This window comes from Cryptomeria japonica, chromosome 3 (assembly GCF_030272615.1).
Source record: "Cryptomeria japonica chromosome 3, Sugi_1.0, whole genome shotgun sequence".
NCBI classification, from domain to species: domain Eukaryota; kingdom Viridiplantae; phylum Streptophyta; class Pinopsida; order Cupressales; family Cupressaceae; genus Cryptomeria; species Cryptomeria japonica.
Window position 1 is genome coordinate 924,803,653 of NC_081407.1, and position 24,678 is coordinate 924,828,330.

At 36.5% G+C, this 24,678-nt stretch overlaps 1 protein-coding gene across 1 annotated transcript; it reads left to right on the top strand.

Moving 5' to 3' along the window:
- The first annotated feature begins 14,174 nt into the window (after window positions 1-14,174).
- Window positions 14,175-15,380, top strand: LOC131040396 (probable carboxylesterase 15). The gene has a single exon (XM_057973310.2). The coding sequence runs from the start codon at window positions 14,236-14,238 to the stop codon at window positions 15,181-15,183; it is 948 nt and encodes a 315-aa protein (XP_057829293.2). The 5' UTR covers window positions 14,175-14,235; the 3' UTR covers window positions 15,184-15,380.
- Window positions 15,381-24,678: the final 9,298 nt, after the last annotated feature.

The following is a 24,678-nucleotide window of genomic DNA, read 5'->3' on the forward strand; positions in this document are numbered from 1 at the left end:
GTTGTAACCGAGCTATAACAGAATGCATTAAATGGTTACATGTGATATTTAATGAAAGAAGCTGATGAGCTGGAGTGGATCAATGATTGGCAAGCCGTGGAAGAAGTTTGTTAACAAATCTAAGGCAATGGAAAGTCGGCAAGAAGATCTACAGCTCAGATTGAACTGCATTACCCTAACACAAGTTCCAAGATGATTGTGCAAGTTCCGAGGTAGGGTAAGAAATTTTTCAGATCATAAGATACAATGAACCTGGACAAGATTGAAGATCTGATGGCTATGATTGATCATGGGAAATGTGATCAAGGAGATTAAGCGGTTAGATGATTGTTTATAAATAGGAAACTGTTGATAAACAATGCATGCGGGCAAGTGTATGCACAAGGATGCTACATAGTGATCACCGAGCACATAAGCTTGAAAACCTATTGGAATAACAGAATATTGATGCCCAACAGATAGACCAGAATAGTTCTATGTCTAGATTGTGTTGAACAAATAAGAATCTGCTTTAGCATTTTAGATGTAAAGTTGGAGATAGATTGTATTACTGTTAGCTTGTGAAAGTAACAGGAAATCTCTTAACCGAGTGGACTTAACAGTCTTATAAGTAAATCCTCTAACAAGGTGACATTCTAAATGAGTGTTTGAAATCCTTTGACAAGGTCACTTCTAAAAAAGTGAAGATCCTAACAAATCTGAGGGAAATCCCTTAACCGGGTCACATCTAGAAATGTGTTTTGTAATCTTTAATAGGATTGGCTTTTAACCTAGCATACTCTAGAAGAGTATATTTCTTAGTGGGTTCAAAATCCCACAATGGTTTTTCCCTATTTGGGTTTCCACGTTAAATCTGGTGTTATGAGGTTTATATTGTTCATATGCTTTTGAGTTTGCATGTTTGACAGTTTTTATTCTATGACTGATATATGTTACCGAGGTTGAATCTGGTGTTTTCATTAATGATTAAGTTTGTATGATTCACCCCCCTCCCTCTCTCATCTTGTTGGCTATCAGATCTGTACTTATATTAAGTATCAGAACTATCAAGCATAACACTGACAATGTTTACTATGTTGAAGGATTAAAGCATAATCTTTTGAGTGTTGGTCAATTAGTTGAGAAAGGATTTCAGTTACAATTTAAGAATGGAAAATGCAAAATCATGAATAGAACTGGTTTAGAAATTGCAACCGGTAATCAGACTAGAGGCAATATCTTTCATTTGAATAACAGTGAAAAGACATGCTTGATTGCACATATAGATGAAAGTTGGTTATGGCATAAGAGACTCTGTCATATAAACTTTGATTGCATGGTGAAGATCAGTACTTCTAAGGCAGTTAGAGATCTACCTAAAATTGTGAAACCTCATAATACAATATGTAAGGAATGTCAATTTGGAAAACAAGTTAGAGTTAGTTTCAAAAGTATTCCAGAAAAATCCATTAATGCTCTTGATTTGATTCACACTGATTTATGTGGTCCAGCTAGAACTAAAAGCTTACAAGGTGATAGATATTTCATGCTAATCATTGATGACTATTCTAGAATGTGTTGGGTTACTTTTCTCAGAGAAAAATTAGAAGCACTTGGAAAGTTTAAACTATTCAAAGCAATGGTTGAAAATGAAACCGGTAAGAAAATTAAATGTTTAAGATCAGATCAAGGAGGAGAATTCACATCTAAGGAATTTAATACATTCTGTGAAGTGAATGGAATTAGAAGATAGCTATCAGTACCTCGGACACCACAACAGAATGGAGTTGTTGAAAGGAAAAACAGAACTATCTTGGATACAACAAGAAGTATGTTATTTGAAGAAAATCTACCACATGTGTATTGGAGAGAAGTAGTCAGCACAGCGGTCTATACATTCAATAAAGTTCACATCAAAGGTGAAACCGGTAAGACCCCTCATGAACTATGGTTTGGTAATACTCCTACTCTTAAGTATTTCAGAATTTTTGGAAGTAAATGTTATATTAGAAGAGATGAGTATATTGGCAAATTTGATCCTAGAAGTGATGAAGGAATATTTCTTGGTTATTCATCTAAGAGCAAGGCATATAGATGTTTTAACAAGAGATTGCAGAAAATTGTTGAGAGTACAAATGTAAAGATTGATGAACAATTCAAAGGAACTTCAAGGTATATAGACTCTGAACCAGTAATAGAAATTGTGACAAATGAACCTACACTAAATCCACTGGTATAGAACGAAGATCTAGTTACCCTGGTACCATTTGAGGATTCCATAGTAATTGAAGAACAATAGAAAACTAAGGCACCCTGGTATGTAAAATTGAATCATTCTGAAGATCAGATAATTGGAAACAAATTTAAAGGAGTTATGACAAGAGGAAGATTGGCAAATGAAGAGGTATGTCTTATTTCTCAAATTGAACCATCATCTGTAAATGAGGCATGTGAAGATAAATTTTGGATTAAAGCTATGGAAGAAGAATTGGAACAAATTGAGAAAAATAATACTTGGACAGTAGTTCCCCGGCCTAAAGATAAAAATGTAATTGGAACAAAATGGGTATTTAGAAACAAACTTAATGAAGATGGTAAGGTTGTCAGAAATAAAGCAAGACTAGTGTGTAAGGGATATTCTCAGAAAGAAGGAGTTGATTACAATGAAACCTTTGCACCGATAGCTAGAATTGAGGTAGTCAGATTATTCTTGGCTTTTGTAGCTCACAAGAACTACAAAGTTTATCAAATGGATATTAAATGTGCATTCTTGAATGGAGATCTTGAAGAGGATGTCTATATTGAACAACCTGATGGATTTTCTTTGACAGATGACAATGATATGGTTTGCAGGTTAATAAAAGCTATGTATGGACTAAAACAATCCCCAAGAGCTTGGTATGCAAGGTTGGATAAGTATCTTTTAAAGATTGGTTTTACTAAAGGAAATGCAGATAGCAATTTATATTACAAAATAACTAATGATGACATCTTGATTATAGAAGTATTCATTGATGATATAATCTTTGGAGGAGAAGATGGATTACGTAAAGAATTTTCTATTAAAATGTAACAAGAATTTGAAATGTCTATGATTGGAGAAATAAAATTCTTTTTAGGATTGCAGATTTCACATACTAACAAAGGTATATTTTTGAGTCAATCCAAATACTTGAAAGAGTTACTAAAGAAATTTGGGATGGAGAACTCTAAACCAGTAAGCACATCTATGACTACAAATGACAAATTATCTCAAAGGGATGAATCTACACCTGTTAATCCAACTAGATACAAATCTATGATAGGAGGTTTACTGTATTTAACACAAACCAGACCTGATATTATGAATGCAGTATGTATTGTTTCAAGATTTCAAAGTAATCCTAGAGAAAATCATGAATCAGCAGTAAAAAGGATCTTCCGGTACTTACAAGGCACTACAAATCTTGGATTATGGTATCCTAGAAATGAAAATTTTGATCTATGTGCATACACAGATGCAAATTGGGAAGAAGATGTGGATGATAGAAAAAGCACCACTGGCAGAGCATTCTTTCTTGGAAATAGACTAGCTTCTTGGTTGAGTAAGAAACAGAGTTGTACATCTTTATCAATAGCAGAATCAAAATATGTTGCAGCAGCAACTAACTGTACATAGGTACTATGGCTTAAACAAATGTTGAAAGACATAAAGTTAAATTGCAAGGAACCTATTACTATATATTGTGATAACACTGCAGCGATTGATATATCTAAGAATCCAGTATTACACTCTAAAACAAAACATGTTTCTATCAAACTGAATTTTCTAAGGGAAAAAGTTGAAGAAAAGGAGATAAAACTGGTTTATGTGAACACTAAAGAACAACTTGCAGATATTTTCACAAAACCTTTGCCTAAGGAGACTTTTGAATATCTCAGAGATCAGCTTGGAGTCATACCACCACCGGTAGTGACTTAGACAGTTGATGATTGTCATCAACCTGCAGAATTTACAGAGAAATCTTTTACTCTAGTCTTTGATGAGGAAGCTACTTCTCAGGGGGAGTAGTTGGTATATTGAATTGATTGGTATTTTGTATATGAACTTAGTATTATTTTAATTTTGGTATTTTATGTCAAAGAGGGAGAGATATCTATGGAAAAACACATTATCTTCTGAGGAACTTTGGACAACACATGTTGCTCCCAGGGGGAGAGATTGTTGGTTTTTTGGTATTTGGCATTTCTGTTTTGGCACTTTGATGGTTTTTCCATCTTGTGTTGCCATCAATGCCAAAGGGGGAGATTGTTGGTATTTTGGTATGGTTTTGTCATTGATGTCAACACCTACTAAAACATTAGCACTTTGGAGATCCAACAGCATTCACCGGCAAGCAAGTAACTATTGCACAGTTACTGGTATATGGTTCACTGAGAGGATATAATGATCACTGACACCTGGTAATGTCGAATACATTGTGTGGACATCTTATCCTAATGAATTAATCATTTGTATATTCATATTTGCATATTTGCTTTTATCGACAAATAGGTCTAGGGTTACCTAGGGTTACACCGACAGGTTTATCTTTTCCAGTTCAGCATGGCACGCTATGGAGATGATTAATTATTGTTGTAAATGCATTAAGCCGACATGTTTAATCAGTTATTGCATCGGATATTATATTGTTTGTAAAATGTTTTTATTGTAATATCCTGTAGAGTCGACCTACTAAAATTGGTCTTAGGTTATGGTATAAATGTAAGATCTTATTTGTAAGATCGAATGTGGAATGTGAAAAAGAAGTGTGTGAAGGTATATGCAAGATTAAGCAGAGCTATACACGAAGATATCATTTGAAGGTGAAGCTAGGTTTTTATGAAAGCATATCAGCATTACACTAGTATCGAATCCAACATATGAAGATGCTATCTTGTGCAGTACATTCTTATTGGATTTAACCATCCAATTGTAGTCAGTGTGACTCCCTTTTTTTGATTGAGTAGTGAGCTCTAGGCTATTGGCCTTTCTGTATGTGCAAACCCCATTTATGTACACTTACTATCTGCAGTAGTATCATCTGATTGTGGGTAAGGTTTCCCACCGTGGTTTTTCCCCTTACAGGGTTTCCACATACAAATATTGGTGTTATGTGTTGTGGATGAATTTGTATTTACGTTTCATGCATTAATCTTTACCGGTATAGCAATTAACTATTAACACTGTCTACTAGCATATTTAACTGGTTTACTGGTATTAAGCATTAAGTTGGTTAAGTTGTTTTTGGTTTGAATTTAGTAGACAACTGATTCACCCCCCAACCCCCCCCCTCTCAGTTGTCTCTGGGACCTAACATAGACAAAAAGCCTCAACAGTTTGTGTCATCCCCAAAGAAAACACAAGAGCATTGTTACAATAAAAGCACAGTTATGAAACAACATGAATAAAATTATAGACACCTAAAATTGGTCACTTAAGTTTAATCAATTTATTAACATTATTACTCTATTTTGACTATCTCTATTAATTAAATAATTCATTTATTTAATTAATCATATTTATATCTTCATTTTATATCCTATTTCCTAGGGTAATTAATTTAATTATTTTACCTATCCAACACTACCTTTAAGACCCTCATCCATTAATTAAGTAAATAACCTTTTTTTGTTTAATTAAAATCTTCATTACCTCTTTCCTCCAATTTTGAATTAAATTAAATAAAAAATCCTATTTACCTCATCCACTTACATTCTCCTAATGTTCCCACTTGAATCCTAATCCTAATCCTTATCCTAATCTCTACCTAACCCACTCCACTAAGCATATGCACACACTTAATCCTTGATTAAGTAAAAGCCAACTCCCATCACATCAAGCACATGGGCTTGTCTCCTCAAGTATCCAAAATAGATTTTTAATTTATTATTCCTCTCATCAATCCTCAACCATATATCTTTATTAATCAATCTCGACCATTCATCCAATCTCATCGAAATCCTATAAATCCAACCCTTAACCATTTTTACCTTTCTTACCCATTTTGCATTAGAGTACCATTATCTTGCCGAAATCATGAGTGAGCACACACCCAATCCAATATCGAAGGGTAAATCATTGCATCAAGGAGACTAATTTGTGCTACATTTGGTTTGCATCTTTTATATATATTTTTATTCTTCTTTTGTCCTATCATGATGTTGCTTTGATTAATGATTTTGAATGTTTTAATTCATTATTGCATTCCCTTTTGAACTCACTTTTCCCTACACAAACAAAAAATAGAAGAATGTCACAACAAGATTGGTATCTTTGTGTCCTTGTGCCAATGGAGCCTCAAGTGTCATCCAAAGAGAACCTAAAAAACAAAAGGTAGACCAAGAAACACATCATGAGGAATCACATTATATACAAGCAAACACATAAAGGCAAAGATGTGTTGCATGAATAAACTAGTATAGCAAATTGTCTGCCTCCCGATCTTGCTCGTCATTATAAAGAGATGGTAAGAAAGATGTTAATTGAGATATGAATAGTAAAATATGAGGAGATATATCTAGTTCCAAATTAGACCATTGTCTAATGATAGATCACAATGTGTCTCACTAGTAAATAGAGTCAATGCTTTGGAAAAAGTCAAGGACAACTGATAATCATATTGAATAGTTTCAACCATGCTATCTAAATCATAATCTGAATTTATTAATATAGTTGGTTTAATAGGAGGAAGAGAAGAATCCCTTTAAAATAACAACTTCAGATTTCAACAAGTCTGGGTAAGGTAAGGATCATATCTAGGAGTATAGGTGAAGATAAGGAAGGTTGAGGTGGTGAGGTTAAATCAACATTTGACTTCTTAGGGGAAGACTCACTTCTTGTAGAAAGTTCGTGAGCCTTAGCACTCCATCTTTGGTGGCATTCTCTCGCAATATGCTTTATTTGGTTACAAATTGAATCTTTTGTAGGAGGTTGAGTATCACTCAACATCGATTACTTTTCTTCTTTTTCTCTAGGAATAGAAGGAGGAACGAAAGGAACTTCTAAAGGTTGAGAGATAGGTGGAGGTCTATATGGTACCAAGAATTTTCCTTATTGTACTTTATAGGATGGAGGAGATGGAACTACAAAATACACTCTAGACACTCTAGGAAGAAGGAGGACTCTTAGTCCAAGATGGGGTTCACTCGTTACTTGTGGGGGTACGAAGAGTTTTCGATATTCATGGACATCAAAGGATCCTTAGAGGTAGCAAAAAAAGTGAGTCTCAAGGAAATACCTAATGATAACTTGTCTATTCTCTTGGATTTAAACTTATGGTACGAAAGGAAAAAGGTATCCGCATGAGGTAACGTTGGTGGAGGTTGTTGAGGCCAAAAGTAGTCAAGTGCAAATTTTCTATATTTAGACAAGTGTTGGAACCCACTATAAAACATAGTGTGCACTTGCTCTTCAAATTGAAACTTCAACACTTATGTACTATGGAAGGGACAACCTTCATGGAGGTGAGACAAGGATGATTCCACTTCACATGAAACTGATCTAAGGTATGGATAATGGTAAAAGGAACATCTAAGGTTTTAGATATAAATTTAACTTAAAGGGCGACTGAACCAATGGTAGGACAAGTGAAACCATTATGCACCTTATTCAATACTTCAAATTTATCATAGATTTCTTGATATAATTCATGTGTAAAAAATCTTCTATAACCATATTACCCGTACATATTAGATCAATATGCACCCCACGTGTGAGATTTTCATTGATTTTAGTAAATATATAGTGGTCTATCAGATGCGTGCATTGAGTTATCACTTTGGGTAAAGGTAATATTAGGTTCAAGCTTAGGCTTAGGTCTCTCTTATTTGGGACAAGGTTCTATCACATTTGCTAGATGTTTGAGTTGGTTGGATTTGATGTGAGTGTCTATATAACCAATATTAGGCTCAAAAAAATTTGTGTTATGGGAAGGTAAACAATTTGTAAGGATTTGCAAGTTTTGATTAGGAGGTGCTATGGATTTATTCTCATTATTAGTCACACCATCTACCTGTATGATATTAGAGTCAATGAGATCTTGTAATTAATATCTAAGATGTATACATTTCTCAATATCATGCCCAAGAGTATGATGATATTGACAAAATCCCTTTGGGTTAGACAAATGAGGTACAAGTTTTGTGATATCTACATGATGGATGGGGGAATTTTAATAAAATCTGTGTTTAACAATTAAAGCAAAATAGAATGTAAGGACTCAAAAAGTTGTGTAAAGTGTCAATTCTTTGGTCTAGAAGAAAATTGAGCTACAATAGAAGGTGTTGTAGTTGCATCTTAAGTTTTAATATTATTGTGAGTGTTTATCTTAATAAACTTATTGTTTAGTTTCTTAAAGGCTTGGTAGGTTATTGTTTAGTTTCTTAAAGGCTTGGTAAGTTGTAATTTCTTGAAGCTGCAAACATCAAGAAGTTGTGGGGTTGGGTTCTGAATGCAATTATGGAGTACATCACGGTTGAAGACCATTTTTCTAGGGCCCACACCTACCACTTCATGCTCTTAAACCATTTCAGACACGACAAAAAGGTGTCCCTACCCTACTACCTCTCCAAGTCCCTCTCCAGGTCCCTCAACAAACACAGGACTAACCCTTCTAGACCAATTCTCCACTACGGGCTTCTGCTACTCATCTATGAGCACTGCAAAACCCTCGCCTTGCTGGAGAATAAGAGGATTTTCGCCTCTCCGGGAAAGAGAAAGATGGAAGAGGGAGAAACTAGCAAGGAGAAGGCGTCCTCTAGCAAAAAAAGGAAAAGCGTCCCTGGGTTGGAAATAGAGGACATTGTTAAGGAAAGCAGCAGAATGGAGATGGACGACTCCAACGGTGAAGATAGCTGGAAAGACGAGGAGCTGGGTAACGAGGAAGAAAGCGACAATAATGAGCTTAGTCAAGAAAGCCCTACCCTTAGCGAACACCTTGGTAAGGACAATAGCCATCTGATGGAAGAAGTGGAACCCAAGGATAACGAGGAAACCGAAGTGAATTCTAAGAAGGAAATGAACAAAGACTTTGAGAAGGACCTGACTGAGGATAGGGATAGCGAGGACAAGGAAAGTGCTAGTAAAGGACTTATCTTGGATAACCTCAAGAAGCTCTCTGAGGCTAGAATGGATTTTGATAGATGGACCTACAAGACCCTGAAAAGCCTGGATAAGAAAGGGATTATAACAGATGAAAAGAGGGAGGATGAAAATAGAGAGCAGATTAATTGGAAGCAAGAAATGGAGAATAAGGTAAAATCGCTGGAAGAGGGAAAAGAAGCGATGAAAAATCTGATGGGAGTTATCCCAAGTATCCTCTTCGCTGTTATTAAAAACTTGGAGGACATCACCAAGATCATTGATCATACCTGCACTCCTAAACCGGTCATGGATCTTGACCTGGAGGAAGAGACCATCCAGACTGGAAGTGGTGATGCTAATCCAGTGGGCAATACTGCGAAGAGAACCAGGGCCAATATCAAGAAAGTTGTGGCTGCTTCAGCAAAGGATCCCCCTAACTTCAAAGACAACATCAAAGAGCTGTATGATATCAGCAACACCCTGGCTAAAGCCCTGGAAAAAATCTGAATGCTGGAAGGCCTGCTGGCTTTTTGGGGGTTTTTTGGGTTTTCTTCAGTTTTCCGCTGGTTTTTTGTGGTTTCTATTCTTTTCTGTTTCTCGTAGCTTTGTTGTTTAAGTTATGCTTGTAAAGGGTTTTAGGGCCTCTTCAAAACCTGCTTTTTCCTTAATCAAAAACTTTAATTTCTTCTTGTGCACTTAAGATGATGTGATATTTTTAGTTAAACATATTGTTATTTATCTTGTTTTAATTTTTTTTTATCTCTATGTTGTTTAGAAACGTTTTTAGTTGACTTATTTCTCTAGGGTTTCTTGGTGGGCATTACAACCTCGAAAGAATGATCATGTAGAGAATGAACAAGAGGGTCAGAGTTTTCCCTCACAACAACAGAAGAAGGATCATCTCCATCAAAGAGAATATGAATATCATCAATCATGTCTCCTAAATCTACAATCTAGGACTCCACAAAAAAACTTGTAATGTTTGTCAAGTTGTCATCCCAAGGAACTGTATCTAGAAGACAAGGTATATCCCATTGCACTAAATCACAAGAATCCAAAACTATAGCAACATCTACATCATCAGGTGCAATAGTAGATATGATATCAATAGGAGGAGATGAAATGCAAGGCTCAAGAACTAGATCATATGTGAGAACACCCAAGTTCAAGTGACCAAAGTTCTCCTCGATATCAGAATCCATACAATAAGTGTGATCATCATGTGAAGAATCAAACTCATCAATAGGACCAAATTTTGAAAAAGGATTACATTTGAGATGCATGATCCACCACCCCAGTTGCAATGATAACTCTGCTCTCCAAGTCTCTAATAATAATTGAAACAGGTGTGAACTCCACAATCTTCCTTGTTTCCCCATCAGTGATATAATAAATGGAAAGAAGATTGTTTGTTAAATAAGGTACACACAACACATCATTGAAGAATTTATCCCCAATAGCAATATATCCTTTCCCAATCACATTCATATATGTATGATTGCCCATAAAAATTGGTAGCATGTTGCAAGGCTCAAATGAACATAACATAGACTATGAAGATGCCATATGATGAGATGCTCCTAAATCTAGAAGCCACTTCCCTAAATCATGACTTGTAGTAGCACAAAGAGCTTTTCCTTTATCTATCCCAAAAGTGTGATCCTTTCCTTTATCAAATTCCTTTTCTTTGGAGGAAGAAGCTGAAGTAGACATTCTAGAAGATAATTTAATGATTTTATTCTTCTCAAGAAGATGTTTCAATTCATCAACATCCTTCTTGTGACAATGGTGTTCATCATGTCCTGAATTATTGCAATATGCACAAAAAAGATTCTCCTTATATAATTCCCCCCTTAGGTGAGGATGTAGAATTGCCTTGTTGTGGAGAGGATGATTGTACTCTATCTTGTTGTAGCTTTGGAGTAAACTACTTATGCTTCTTGTTGGAACATTTTTCTTGTTTCCCTTGATTAGCCACCAAATCTTTGGACTTTGAAGACTTGAGAATCCCCATGCTCATCAACTTTGACTACTCCAACATCAATGTGAATGCATAAAATGAGGGCATAGTGAAAGAACTATCCAATGTTAAGTGATGGGTTTGGAAGCTAAAAAAATGTGCAGCAACACCAAAGATGCAAAATAAATAGCATCGGGCCGAGAGAAAAAAAAAACAAAAAAACATTGTGGGTAGCAAAAAAAAGTGGTTGTTGACAAGTGAGCGGCTATGAACGGCGACCAAGAAGAACGGTCAATAAAATACACAGTGGTCACTGGAAGTTTTGCAATAGTCGAGAGACCTGCACTAGTAGGTACGACATGTACAAGGTGCCTACAATAATAAATGCTCCAGACACTGATAGCAGGGGGGTTTGCGAACCCTTAAAAGAAATAATTTTTTTGAATAAGAAACTTTTCTAGAATAAATATTGCGAAATATATATTATAAAAAAATTCCTAGAGAAAAATATTTTTTTAAAATATATTTGTGGAAAATCATACCGTCAAGCAAGTTGTAAACTTTTTTGCCCTAAAAACAACTTTCACCAAAAATAGGAAAATTTATACTCAAAATTCATGGAAATAGCCTCCTGGACTCAATGGTGAGGTTGAAATTGATGTAGGATGCTCCCAAAATACGTTGATCCTTAGATCCAAAAATCAACGCGCCAAGATCTATCCAAAAAGACTACTCAGTTAAGCCCCAATGACTCTGATACCATGTAAGAATTTGTTAGAAATAACCAAGATCAAGAGCTTAATGAATAACGCAAACCAAAGATGTAAATATTGATAAGAACAAACTGTATTCTCATCAAAATACAAAATATGATCAAGTGGATCAACCAATACAATGAAGATGAGCCTATTTATAAAGGCAAGGCCATATGGATACGTGAGCACATAATCATGGCATGTGGCCCAATGAGAAACAAGGGTAGGTGAGGGTAGGTAAGAGAAATAATAAAATATTCCACAAGAGGTGGATCACCCACCGAAGGTGGAATGTAACAACAAGATAAGACTACAAAAGGTGGAATTTCTCCTACAAGCAACTTCCCTATGTGCACACAAGTTCCCTAAGTGTCTCATATCCAAACTACTATGAAATATATTACCCTAAGTCAGCTTAAGTAAAATGTAATTATGAGGCATAATTTACACCAATAAGTTTATTAAATTTATTCCACCGATGATTTACATAAAAGATAATCAATTAAAAATAATTCATTGTTTTTTTTAGGACATAATATTATGCCTAAATTCATTTTGTTTTAACTTATTAGATTTTTAAACTATTGAGAATGACCAATAATAATCAAAATCATTGTAAATTAATTGTGATTTTTAATATATTAATATTAACCTTACTAGAATCATAGGAACGACTTAAGCAAGGCGCCAATAATGAAAAATCAAAACAACACTATTATTTATGGCAAGCCAATGCATGAGATAGGAAAAGGGGCAGTGGCCTTGATAGGAGGCATCTGTACAAAATTTGTGAAATCATCTCCCTTCTTTATTGAGATGGCAATTGGGAGGTGAAGGCTTTAGTGCCTATTTGTTGGTTTTCACATTAAACAATAGTTACACAAAAGTATTATCATTCCAGTGCTAGGCATGGGTTTGTTGCATGCTTAAGTGTATCTATCCTTCTTTTCTTGCTATCTTTTCTTTGTTTCTTTTTTTAACCTCTCTATGCGGCATTTTGGAAAGATACAAAAGTATTTTATTTATTTTATAGTACATTTATTATTATTTTTTGACTAACATGGTAGAAAATTTATATGAAAAAATTAGGATTTTAAATCATTGATAAGAAACTTGCTGGAGATGCTCATTGAGAAGGAGAGAATTGTTGAGAAGTATGGAATTCATGTGCAAATTTTGGGAGTTGTAGCATTTTTTCCTAGCACACAAGAGAAGTTGTGGGCTTTTCTTGAGAAAATGATAAGGTTGTTCTAAATATCTACACTACTTATACTACTACACAAGAGATTGTCTAGGCTGTTGAAGGCCCTAGGCATTTGAGAATCGTGGAATTGTGTGTTTGATGTTGCAATGAATGATGTCAATCATTTTTGTTTGAATGGTAATTTGAAGTTGATCTTTTAGTTTCAATATACAAAGTATTTCCATTAGATTATTTCTATAACTAGAATCCAAATCTATGTATTAGCCTCACTTTTACATGCATAAAGATTAGATACAGAGGAATGACCTTGAGCTAGATAATGAACATTAAAAGTTTACATAAAAAGAAACTATTTGAAAATCATCATCTATTAGTACCAACTTTTTCCATGTGAGAACAAATCATTTAGTGATAAGCTTTTATTCATCAAATCGAACTTTGTTAAATATATTTTTATTATTTTATCTAATTCTTACACTAAATATACTATTTATTACACTATCTATCATCAATCTCAATCTAAAGCTTAAATTATTATTGCTTAATTATTAATGAAAACAATTATTTTCATTACAAAAGCACTGTATTAATCACTATTGTTATTTAATAATTTATTATTTTTCTCGTGACATTCTTTTATTTAAAAAATTGTATAAAAGACTATGCAAATTATATAAAAATAGTAATATAAATAAAAAATAAAAAATAAAAATATTAAATCAGTTTGAAGTAGTAGTAGCATACACTTTTCCAATTCTTTTTTTTTTAAAGATGAAGATAGCCCATTGACTACCATAAAAAATCACTTAGTATTGAAGTAGTAGTAGCATACACCTTTACAATTTTATTTTTTTAAAGATGAAAATAGCCCATTAAAGCAATTATAGAATTTATACTATCTATTGGAGTAATAGTGGGAGACACCTTTCCAATTTTTTAAAATAATGTTTTAATGAGTTATTTCTATTATTTATAATATTTTAATGGGCTATATTTATCTTTCCAATTTTTTTAAAATTAGGTGGAGATAGCTCATTAAAACATTATAAATTATTATTTATAATACTTCAATAAGAAATCTCCACCTATTTTAACCACAAAATAAAAAATAAATAAAAAAATAAAAAAAAAATCATCCCTGCTACTACTACTTCAATAGGTAGTATTATAAATTCAACGCCTCTGATTTTTCGTCATAGGCACTACCGACTACCTAATCAAGCAAATTCACGCCATGGATGCCTCAAATTCCAATGCCGTATTTGTAGAAGACCTGGAAGTAATTGGCCTCAAATTTTTCAGCGATGGTTCCTTTTCTCGCTACGATCCCCCAGACATCTCAGCCCCCCAATCTCCCGAAGCCTCGTTAGCGGAGGACAAAGGAGTCGCCTCCAAAGACGTAACGTTGGACAGCGATCTGGGCCTGTGGGTGCGCATCTACTGTCCTCTCGATGCCGCCGCCAAGCACCAAAGCCTGCCCGTTTGCCTGTATTTCCACGGCGGGGGCTTCTGCAGAGGAAGCGCATCGTGGAAACCGTTTCACGCGCTGTGTATACGCATAGCAACGGCTGCGGGAGCGATCGTGGTTTCAGTCAATTACAGGCTGGCTCCCGAGCACCGCCTCCCCACCGCCTACGATGACTCCGCCGCCGCACTCTCTTGGCTGCGCTCTGGCGGCGCAGAGGATCCCTGGCTGCGCCGCCATTCCGATTTGTCGAGGATTTTTCTGGTGGGCGACAGTGCGGGGGGCAACGTTGTCCACCACGTTGGCCTTCGGGAGCCCTCCTCCTGGCGTGGTCTGGTTATGGTGCAGCCCTCCTTTGCGGGAGAGGAGCGCACTGCTTCTGAGGCGGAGTCGCCCCAGGCGACCAAGTATAGCGACAAGTCGTTGCCGGTGGGGGCCACCAGAGACCATCCCTTCTGCAATCCGTTGGCCACGGATGCGTTGCGCGAGTTGCTGGAGAGGGCAACGTTGCCTCCTCTGTTTGTTGTCATTGGGGGGCGTGATATTAGGAGGGATCGAGAGAGAGATTATTGCGAGCTTTTGAAGAAGTACGGCAAGGATGTTAAGGTGCTCGTGTTGGAGGAAGAAGACCACGGTTTTTATGCGCTGACACCGGAGTCTGAGAACACCGAGTTGCTCGTTCAAGAGATCGCGTTGTTTGTTAAGGTCAATTCTTAGGGTGGACATTTGACTTACGAGTAGAGCCCACTTCTGCCTTTCCATCCTTCATAGATTCTTGAACTGTTACTTGCTCAACTACGTTCCTTCCTTTCTTTAGTTTCGTTTGTGTGGTTTTCCGGTTTTTTTAATCTTAGTTATGTAAGTCCTTTTTTTATTTAATTTATTAGTCTAGGGCTAATTATTTCATGAGGCTACTTTTTGTGTGATTTAAAAAACATAATTATGTAGAGAGGCATCTACAATGACATACAAATATCTATAAATAAAAATTTGATTTAAAAAAAATTTGACGTGTAGATGATAGGTAAATGAATGCATGTTTCAGTTTCTCTATAAATATTATTTTATAATTACTCTAAATAAAAGAGAATCATTGTCACTTGTTTCTAAGTATATGAAATTGTTACATCTTTAATGAGAGTGAAAGAGTACAACATTATTTAGCTCCATGTCCTTCTTAACAACTAATAAACATGCAAGACAATTATGTGATATCTCTCGGCATTATTTTACGTATATATCTTTTAGAATATAGGCATACTAGTTATATATATATATATATATATATATATATATATATATATATATATATATATCACGAAAAAGTAAGAGTAGGCATGGTTGGGTTGGGTTGTCGGATTATATCATTATATCAAAATAAATAAATAAAAATAAAATGGACACTTCTTTTTGAGATGGAACACTCTTCTACTACTGTATTTTTTGTTACATCTTGAAGTTTTGGCAGATCGCTCAATCCTATTCATGCAATAAGCTATTACACACTCTTTCAAGGATCACTATTGGTTGTGTTTATTACCTAACATTATTTGGAGTGGAGTTGGCTCCCTATTCAAGGATTATAGTGGCTGAATAGCTTGGTAGCATTAATACAATAATAATAATCTAAGTGGTCGACTCTCCTATTTGAAAATAAAATGAAAATTAACAAGTATAATCATACAAATAAATTAAAGTCCTTGATAATTGTAATAAATATTGGGAAATTCAATGTGAGGAAATAAGTTTAACTTTAGAATCGATGATAAAGTAATATTCATGATGTACACAAATGGGTTGCCATGTCTTGATATTAGTTGGGCAAATTGGTCAAGGCCATTGAATAATTGATAAGTCATTGAAAGATTGAATATTGGTTATGTTTAAAATCTAACATTCTTTTTTGTTTGAACTTATGGTTCAATCCCAAGCACAATGAGTTCAATTTTGCTAGTCATAGTTTGAACTCTAATGTAAGGATTTGAATTGGAAAATACCAACTATTAAATCTTACTTTCCTTGATCTTAGATATTAGGTGTGCTTGTAATCAGCATATAAGCTATATATGTGGGAAGCTCCCATCAGTTTTTCCTCCTATCAAACGTCGAAGAAATTTTCCCGTCAATATGACAACGAATAATGGTGAGTATTATAATGTAAAGGCAACCTTGCTTTTTCCACCAGTGATAGGCTTATTTTAAATGAAACATCCCATTAAATATGTCATATATATAATTTTCATGAAACATAATATTAGTCAGTGGGATATCTTTTCAAGGAATAACAAAATGAGGACGAATATAACAATATCTTGATATCATTAAATATCAATAATTTTATATTTTATATTAAACATTCTAAAGATGCCTTATTGATTGCCAACCTACAAATGGAAAATTTACTTGGAATAACCACAAACCTGGATTTACAAACATAGTAGAAATAGTAGATTGTTTCCTTCTATCTAAAAATTGGATAATAATTCAACCATTCCAATATCACAAATACAACCAAATCCTATTTCTAATCACTTTCCAGTAGATTTAGAAATAACCGAAAATACTAGGGGCACAAAATCACAATTTTGATTTGAAAAAATGTGGCTTAGACATCCCAAGCTAATGAAAAATCTAAAATAATGGCGGGAAGAGCCAAATACCTGAAATAGGGACACACATGTACATTTTTCATAAGAAAATGAAAAAGCTCAAAGAAAAATTAAAAATATAGAATTAATTCATACTTGGAAACATTTTTTAAAATAAATCAAGGATAGCAAAGGAAATAAAGGAATTGAGCGAAACTGTGATGCAAAATGGATTGACAGAAAAATAATTTAACAAAGAAAAAACCATAATGATGGAATACAAAGAAATTTTAAGCAAGGAAGAATATTATTGGAGAGCCAAATCTAGAGAAATATGGCTAGAAGAGGGAGACCTTCACACCAAATTCTTTCACAATACATCAAAGATAAAAAGAAATGTAAACAAGATAATGCAAATAGAAAACAACGATCAAACCACAATCACAGACCCACAAGTAATACAACATGCCACAGTTGGATACTTCCAAAATATTCTAGGAGGCTATGGTGAAGTGGGTCTAGAATATAGAACGACTTGACCAATGACATATCGTAGCTCATAACAGATGAAGCCAATAAGTTTTTAATGAAACCTACGACCCTTGAAGAAGTAAAAAAATCAGTTTTCAAATCGCATCCAGATAAAACACCCCGGCCTAATGGTTTCACAACATTTATTTACCAAATTGGATGGGATTTCATAAGGACAAACATTTGGCAAATGGTAAAAGAATCCAAAAAGAAAAAAATAATTCTTAAGAACCTTAATGCAACAAATATAGTATTAATCTCGAAAAAATCAAATGGCAAAACTTTTGCAGATTTTAGACCAATATCATTGTGCAACACAACATACAAAATCATTTCTAAAGTGATAGCAAACAGATTGAAAACAATATTGCCAAAAATACTATCAGAAGAACAAAGTGGTTTCATCCCAGGAAGAAACATTATAGATGGCATAATAATAGCTCATGATGTACTACACTCAATTCACAAAGAAAACCTAAAAGGCATGATTCTGATATTAGATATTAGTGAGGCCTATGTCAAAGGATAATGGTGTTTTCTAATGCAAATTATGGAAAAGTTTGGTTTCAAACAAGAATGGTTAAAATGGATATTTAGTTGTATATCAACTCTAAGGTACTCAATAATGGTAAATAGATCACCCCAAGGATTCTTTCAAGGGGGAAAAGGATTAAGACAAGGGGACCTGATTATCCCCTTTCCTTTTTGTCATAATGGCTAATGCACTTAGTAGGGCAATATCCATAATGAAAATGTGAGAGTTGAGAAATACAACACTGTTAGAGTAATCGAGTCTTTGCTTGATTAATTAAACAACATTTGTTTAATTGTTTAAGTTCTCTTTATCTCTTTTTACACTTAAGCTAATATTAGGTGCATAATAATTAATTCTTTTATTAATTATTATGTGCAAGCCTAGGTTTTTCCTTTTAGGGTTTCTTGACCTATTAGAGGTTAATTTTCTTTCCTTTGTATTATTTATCACATTACACATTTTGTGAATATTGAGCTCTCATCTTTTTCAGCATATTTTCTATGTATTTGTTTTTCCTTTGTTGCTTCCTTGCTTCTCCTTGTAATAGGTTTATTTAAGCTTGCAGAGATCTTTTGGGCTCCTATGGTGTTGTATTTCTCAACTCTCACATGGTATTAGAGCTTCAGATCTGCAACTATCTGTTCTTGTTTTGAAAATTTTTGCATTGGAAGAAGATTTGGGGTTTTTCAGAAGTTTTTTTATGCACCTAGTGATAGGACTTTTTTCTGAGCACTTTGGGCCTAAACAGACCTCACCATTGTGCTCAAAAGGCCCAAAAACCCCTATAGTCATATAAAATTTGACCTGTTTTGACTCCTGAGCCTCTGGGGGTATTTTTTCTTTAGTACCAAGTCATACGACCCTGGCACGCAGTTCGAGAAAAAATTTCAAAAAAGTTTTTTTTTGCCTTTTTACGGAATGCAGGCCGAAAATTGATTTTTTACAAAAAAAAATCAAAAAAACATTAAAAAGGCAAAAGCTTTTTTTTTTGCAAAACAAAAATAAAATAAAAAGTTTTTTAGGGGTTTCGTTTGTGGGGGTCCTCGTCGAGCTGACACCTCTGTCACCGCCCTGACAGTCCGGCCCCCACCAGCCCTGTCAAAGTGGGCTCCGCCCATCGGCAGTCTCCCTGTCGACTTCAGCCCCCGCTGGCCCCTGTTCCCACTGTCAGCCACCGCCATGCCGCCCGCCAGCCACCGCCGTGCCGCCCGCCAGCCACCGCTACCTCCCCGCCGGCCACCGCTGCCTCCCCGCCGTCATGCCTCCACCTAGCTCCGCCACTCTGCCACTCCACCTCGAAGTGCCACCTTCATCCGGCCCAGCCACCAGTGAGCCCCTGTTGCCCCTCTCTCTTGCCTTTGAAGGGTGGGTTGGGTTTTTCTTCATAACTTGAGCATACAGAGTCATTTTTTTGAAAATGAATAGGGGTCGGAAAGCTGGTTTTGAGCCAAACCTCGTGGTGTTGGATTTTTTTCCCAAATTTTCTGTTTGACTTTACTTTTTTCCAGTCAAAGTGGGGTCTCTTTTTTGCACTTCCGGGGCTGTAGAATGGGCAAACAGACTCCATTTTTCAAAAACGAATAGGCGTTGGAAAGCTCTCAGCATACTCTATTCAAATATGTGATCTTGTTTCTCATATTTTTCATTAGGTGCAGGTGCAGAGTTTCATGGCAGATCCTTCAGTTGAGTTGTTGACATCACACAACTATCACACTTGGAAGCCTCGCATCACGAGGTTTCTCTGGGCACGAGGGGTTGTGGTCTTGTTTGGATGAGGTTCAACCTCTATTGCAACATCCTTATGAGCTTCTTCAGCATGGAAACAAGATGGATGAGGCCATGGTTTTTCTCTCTTTGCATGTCTCTGATAGTCTTTTGTTTCACCTTGATGAGTTGCTCACTTCTCACGCTATGTGGTTGAAGTTTGAGTCTCTCTTCTGGACGGTTAATGAGATTCAGGCATTACATATTGAGGCAGAGTTGGTTTCCTTGTCACCTGATTCTTTTCCCACCATTAAGGATTTTTTGAACAAGTTCAAGACTATCAGATCTGTTCTCCAGGGGTGTGGCAAGATCAAGACAGACACAGAGTGCATTCACTTGATTCTTTCGAAGCTTCGGGATCATTTTCAGTTTTTTGCCTCTGCTTTCTACTCCACCATGGATGGCTTGGGTGCTCGTTTCACCATGCCTACTTTTCATGTGTTTTGTGAGTGTTTGTCTCATGAGCAGTCTCACATTTCTCAGCTGGACATGCTCTCAGGGTCCAAGAACACGACATTGGTTGCTCAGTCCTCTAAGGAGAAGAAAAAGTAGAAACCGAAGCTAAAGAATAATTCTGCAGGCAATGAGCATTCCTCCAAGCCACCTCCTAATCCTGATTCTAAACCACCATTTCCTCCAAAACATGGGAAATCTTCACAGTCTGGTGAGTCTTCCTCCAAGACTAAGAAGAAATCAGGAGACTTTTGCAATTTTTGTGGCAAGGAAGGACATCCAGTTTCCAGGTGTTGGAAATGCTTAGAGGCTTTAGAGGAAGTCATGCAGCAACATCACATCTCCTCACCTCCGACGTCTTCTCCTTCCATATGGAAAGGTCATGCTCTCACTACTCGAGCTTCGACCTATGGGTCCACTTGGATATTAGATTCTGGTACTTCTCACCATATGACTCACACTCAGCAGTTGGTTACTTCTCTTGCCTCTTGTGGTACTTCACAGATTGCAGTGGGTGACTCAGTTCAACTTTCAGTCTTGGGTTCAGGTTCTGTCTCTTTGGATGGGGGTACTCTGCAGTATGTTTTGGTTGTCCCTGATATCTCAACGAACCTCCTATCCATTTATCAGATTTGTCATTCTGGTTCTAGTAAGATAGTTGAGTTCTCACCACATGATGTGGTTATTCAGGACCTCCATGACTCTGATTTGGTTGTGGCTATTGGGAGTGTTGATATTGCATCTCGTCTTTACAGATTTGATGGATTTGAGCCCTCTGCGGGTGTTGGTTTGTCTCTTATAGCACATCCAGATTCAATGAGTAAGTTTTGGCATGAGTGCTTGGCCCATGTCAATTATAAATATCTTAAGTACATGAGTACACAGGCACTTCTTCTTGGGCTCCCACAGATTTCTTGCATTGATGGTGTTTGTCATGGTTGTGTGCTTGGCAAGAATCACAGGGATCCCTTTTCAAAGGGAAGATACCCTCGTGATTTGGCACCCTTGGAGTTGATTCACAGTGATCTCATGTCATTTCCTACTCCTTTTTCTGGGGCCAAGTATGTACTCACTTTTATGATGACTTCTCCAGACGCACATGGGTGTACTTTCTTAAGTACAAGTCTGATGTCTTTGATTCATTTCGAATCTTCAAGACATTTGTAGAGAAGCAATATGGTTGTTCTATTTGATGGATACGTACAGATAATGGGGGGAGTATGTGAATCAAGATTTGAGAGATTTTTGCACTGAGCATGGTTTGCAACATCAATTTATTGTTCCCTACACCCCTCAGTAGAATGGTGTCGCTGAGCGAAAGAACAAAACTTTACGGGAGATGGCGAACTGTATGATTTAGTCCAGGTCCATGGATTCATCTTTTTGGGCTAAGGCATTCAATTGTGCCAACTACATTCAAAATTGGATGCCTCACAAGGCAATTTGACATATGACTCTTGAGGAGGCTTGGTCTCATGACAAGCTTGATGTTTCTTTTTTCTGAGTTTTTGGCAGTGAGGCATGGGCATTTATTCTTGATGCTCAGAGGAAACTAATGGAGCAGAAGAGCCGACCCCTCATTTTTGTTGGCTACTGTGAGGATGTTAAGGTGTACAGGTTGTTTGATCCCGATTCCAGAGAGGTCTTGTTTTGATAGGATATTTAGTTTGATGAGCGCCTTCCCACAGTGGATACCCTGTCTCTCGTGTCTACTCCTCTGCCTACTCCTCCCACTGCATCTCTTTAGGATTATTTTGAGGATGATTCTCATGATGTTGATGATGATCCACCATCCCCACCTCCACCTGCTCCACCTCAGATGTCCAAGTGGGCTCGCTTTACTGTTGAGGTAGTAGGATCTATAGCCGGTGATCTTTCAGTTACTCGTCGCACCCGTTCTCATACTGTGGGTTCTAGTCTTTTGAGTCATGCCATTTCAGATTGTCCTCAAAGTTTTTTAGAGGCTACAGGACACCCTGAGTGGGATTGTGCTATGGAGGAGGAGTATTCTTCTTTGATGAGGAATAATACTTGGGATCTTTGTCCTCTTCCTAAGGGCAGAAAGATGGTTAGGTGTTGTTGGTTGTATCGCACTAAGTATGTTGTTGATGGTTTGATTGACAAGTACAAAGCATGTCTTGTTGTGAAGGGTTTCTCGCAGGTTGAGGGTATTGATTACTCCAAGACATTTGCCCCTGTCGCCAAGATGAACTCTATTTTCTTTGTACTATCTCTTGCAGCTTTTAGGGGATGTCCCATTTTTCAGATGGATGTGAAGAGTGCTTTCTTGTATGGGGACCTATAGGAGGAAATCTGTTGGCATTTTTTATGTTTATGTTGTGATTGTCATTGATAGACACACACTTGTATTGAGATCCCCTATATGTATGAGCTAGAGCTCAACCGGTATTTGTTCCAAACAATATGTTGTATTCTAGTCTCTAGACTATTGGTGATTTTGCAGAATGTGTTTCCCAGTTTGAAGCGGCATGTCGACCCCGAGCAGTTCGTAGATCTCAACCGGTATGAAGGAGCAAAGCGGCATAACACATTCTTACCAGTCTTCATTTTTGTCAAACCGGCAACCGGTATCTTGTGTGAACCGGTAATCACCGATTGATTGACGGTGCCGACACACTGACGATGCTTTTTGTGTCATGTTACTGAGTATGTCTAGATTCATTGAACCTAGGAAATTGTAATGTAATCCTATTGGATCGACATGAAATCAAATTCCTTTAAAAGGACATCATGTCTAGGGTTTTAAGTTGTTGCAAAAAGGTTTATGTTGTGCTAGGGTTTGAGGTGATTGTTGATTTGTTGAAGCACAATCTTATCTAAGAAGATCAAGTTGTAAGTGAGAGAGACAGAGAAGACTGAAGTAATGCTGAAGTGCATTAGCAGCGAACTATACTAGATCTAATCAAGTAGTCTGTGCTATTGGATAGATCAAACACTTGTTGATTACTCACATCTTTGACAAGTTTGTAGCCCTTAACCAGGTAGGTCCAAAAGCCTTTGTAAAATCCTCTAACAAGGTGGTTCACTTCCGTGAATCTAAAATCCTCTAGCAAGGTAGTCCTTAATCAGACTTATCTCCTAACAAAGATTGAGATTCCTAACAGGATCTGTTCTAGCGAAGAACATTGTAAGACCTTAACCGGTTTGAACTTAATCAGTCTGGTTTCTATTCTACAGATAGTGACTTGTGAGTTCCATCTCACCGTGGTTTTTACCAGTTGGGTTTCCACGTAAAATATCTTGTGTTATGGTTGTATTTCTTTTGTGTGTGAATGCTTTATTTGCACTTTGGTTTGCATGTGTGATAACCGGTCTGTCTGTTAGACTGTTTTACCAGTTTTCCTTTAGACAGTTTAAGTGTTTTAGTGCATTTATTTTTGGCATACTAATTCACCCCCCCTCTTAGTATTCGTCAATTGGTATCAGAGCCTACCTTTCTATAAGTTTAACCACTTGGAAAGAGATTTGAGGGAATACACCTTGAGGGAACTTACTCAATGACTCACTCAGTCTGAGCAAGCCTATGATGATCTTATGGTCAAATACAAGGCATCTCAAGCAAAAAGGAGAGAACATGCAGAGAAGCTGATGGAGCTATCTGAAAGTAGTTCTGAAGATGAAGCAACTATGGAAGCCATGATTGCAGAAGTAAATAAGCTGAATGATTCAAACTCCAATCTGAGAAAGGAGTTAGAAGGACTGACTATCCAGTTTAGTCAAGAGCTTGAGAACAGGAGGAAAGCTGAAGATCGAGTAAAGGACAGAGATCATGAGATCACCAAGTTGAAACAAGAGATTAGTGCACTGACAGCTCGCCTTTATGAGAGTAGGATGGAAAAGGAAGACATGCAAGGAGAATTGAACATAGCCATCTCTGAAAATGCAAGTCTAATGGAGACCAATACTGCTATTTTCAAAGAACTCTCTAAGTCAAAGGAAATACTTGCTAAGTTTAGCAAAAGTACTATCAAGCTAGAGCAAAAGCTTGAGTCATCTAGACCGGTAAAGAATACCAATGACCTTGGTTTCTCTGGACATGAGGAAGGAGAATCCTCAGGAACAAATGTTGAAGCATCAAATAAGCAACCGACACTCAAAGGAAAAGGTAAGCAAAAATTCAAACCTGTTTGTTTTAACTGTCTTAAAGAAGGACACACTGCCAATGTATGTAGGAGTAAAGCCTACAATAATTTTCCTTATTTTATCAACAATGTACCTAAATCCAATAAGTTCAATGGACATTGTTATACATGCAACAAGTTTGGGCATAGAGCATCTGAATGCAGGTCTGTCATGAACAATACTGGAAGATATCCTCAG

Coding starts and splice junctions, on each gene's coding strand:
- LOC131040396 (XM_057973310.2), top strand. CDS start 14,236: ATGGATGCCTCAAATTCCAATGCCGTATTTGTAGAAGACCTGGAAGTA.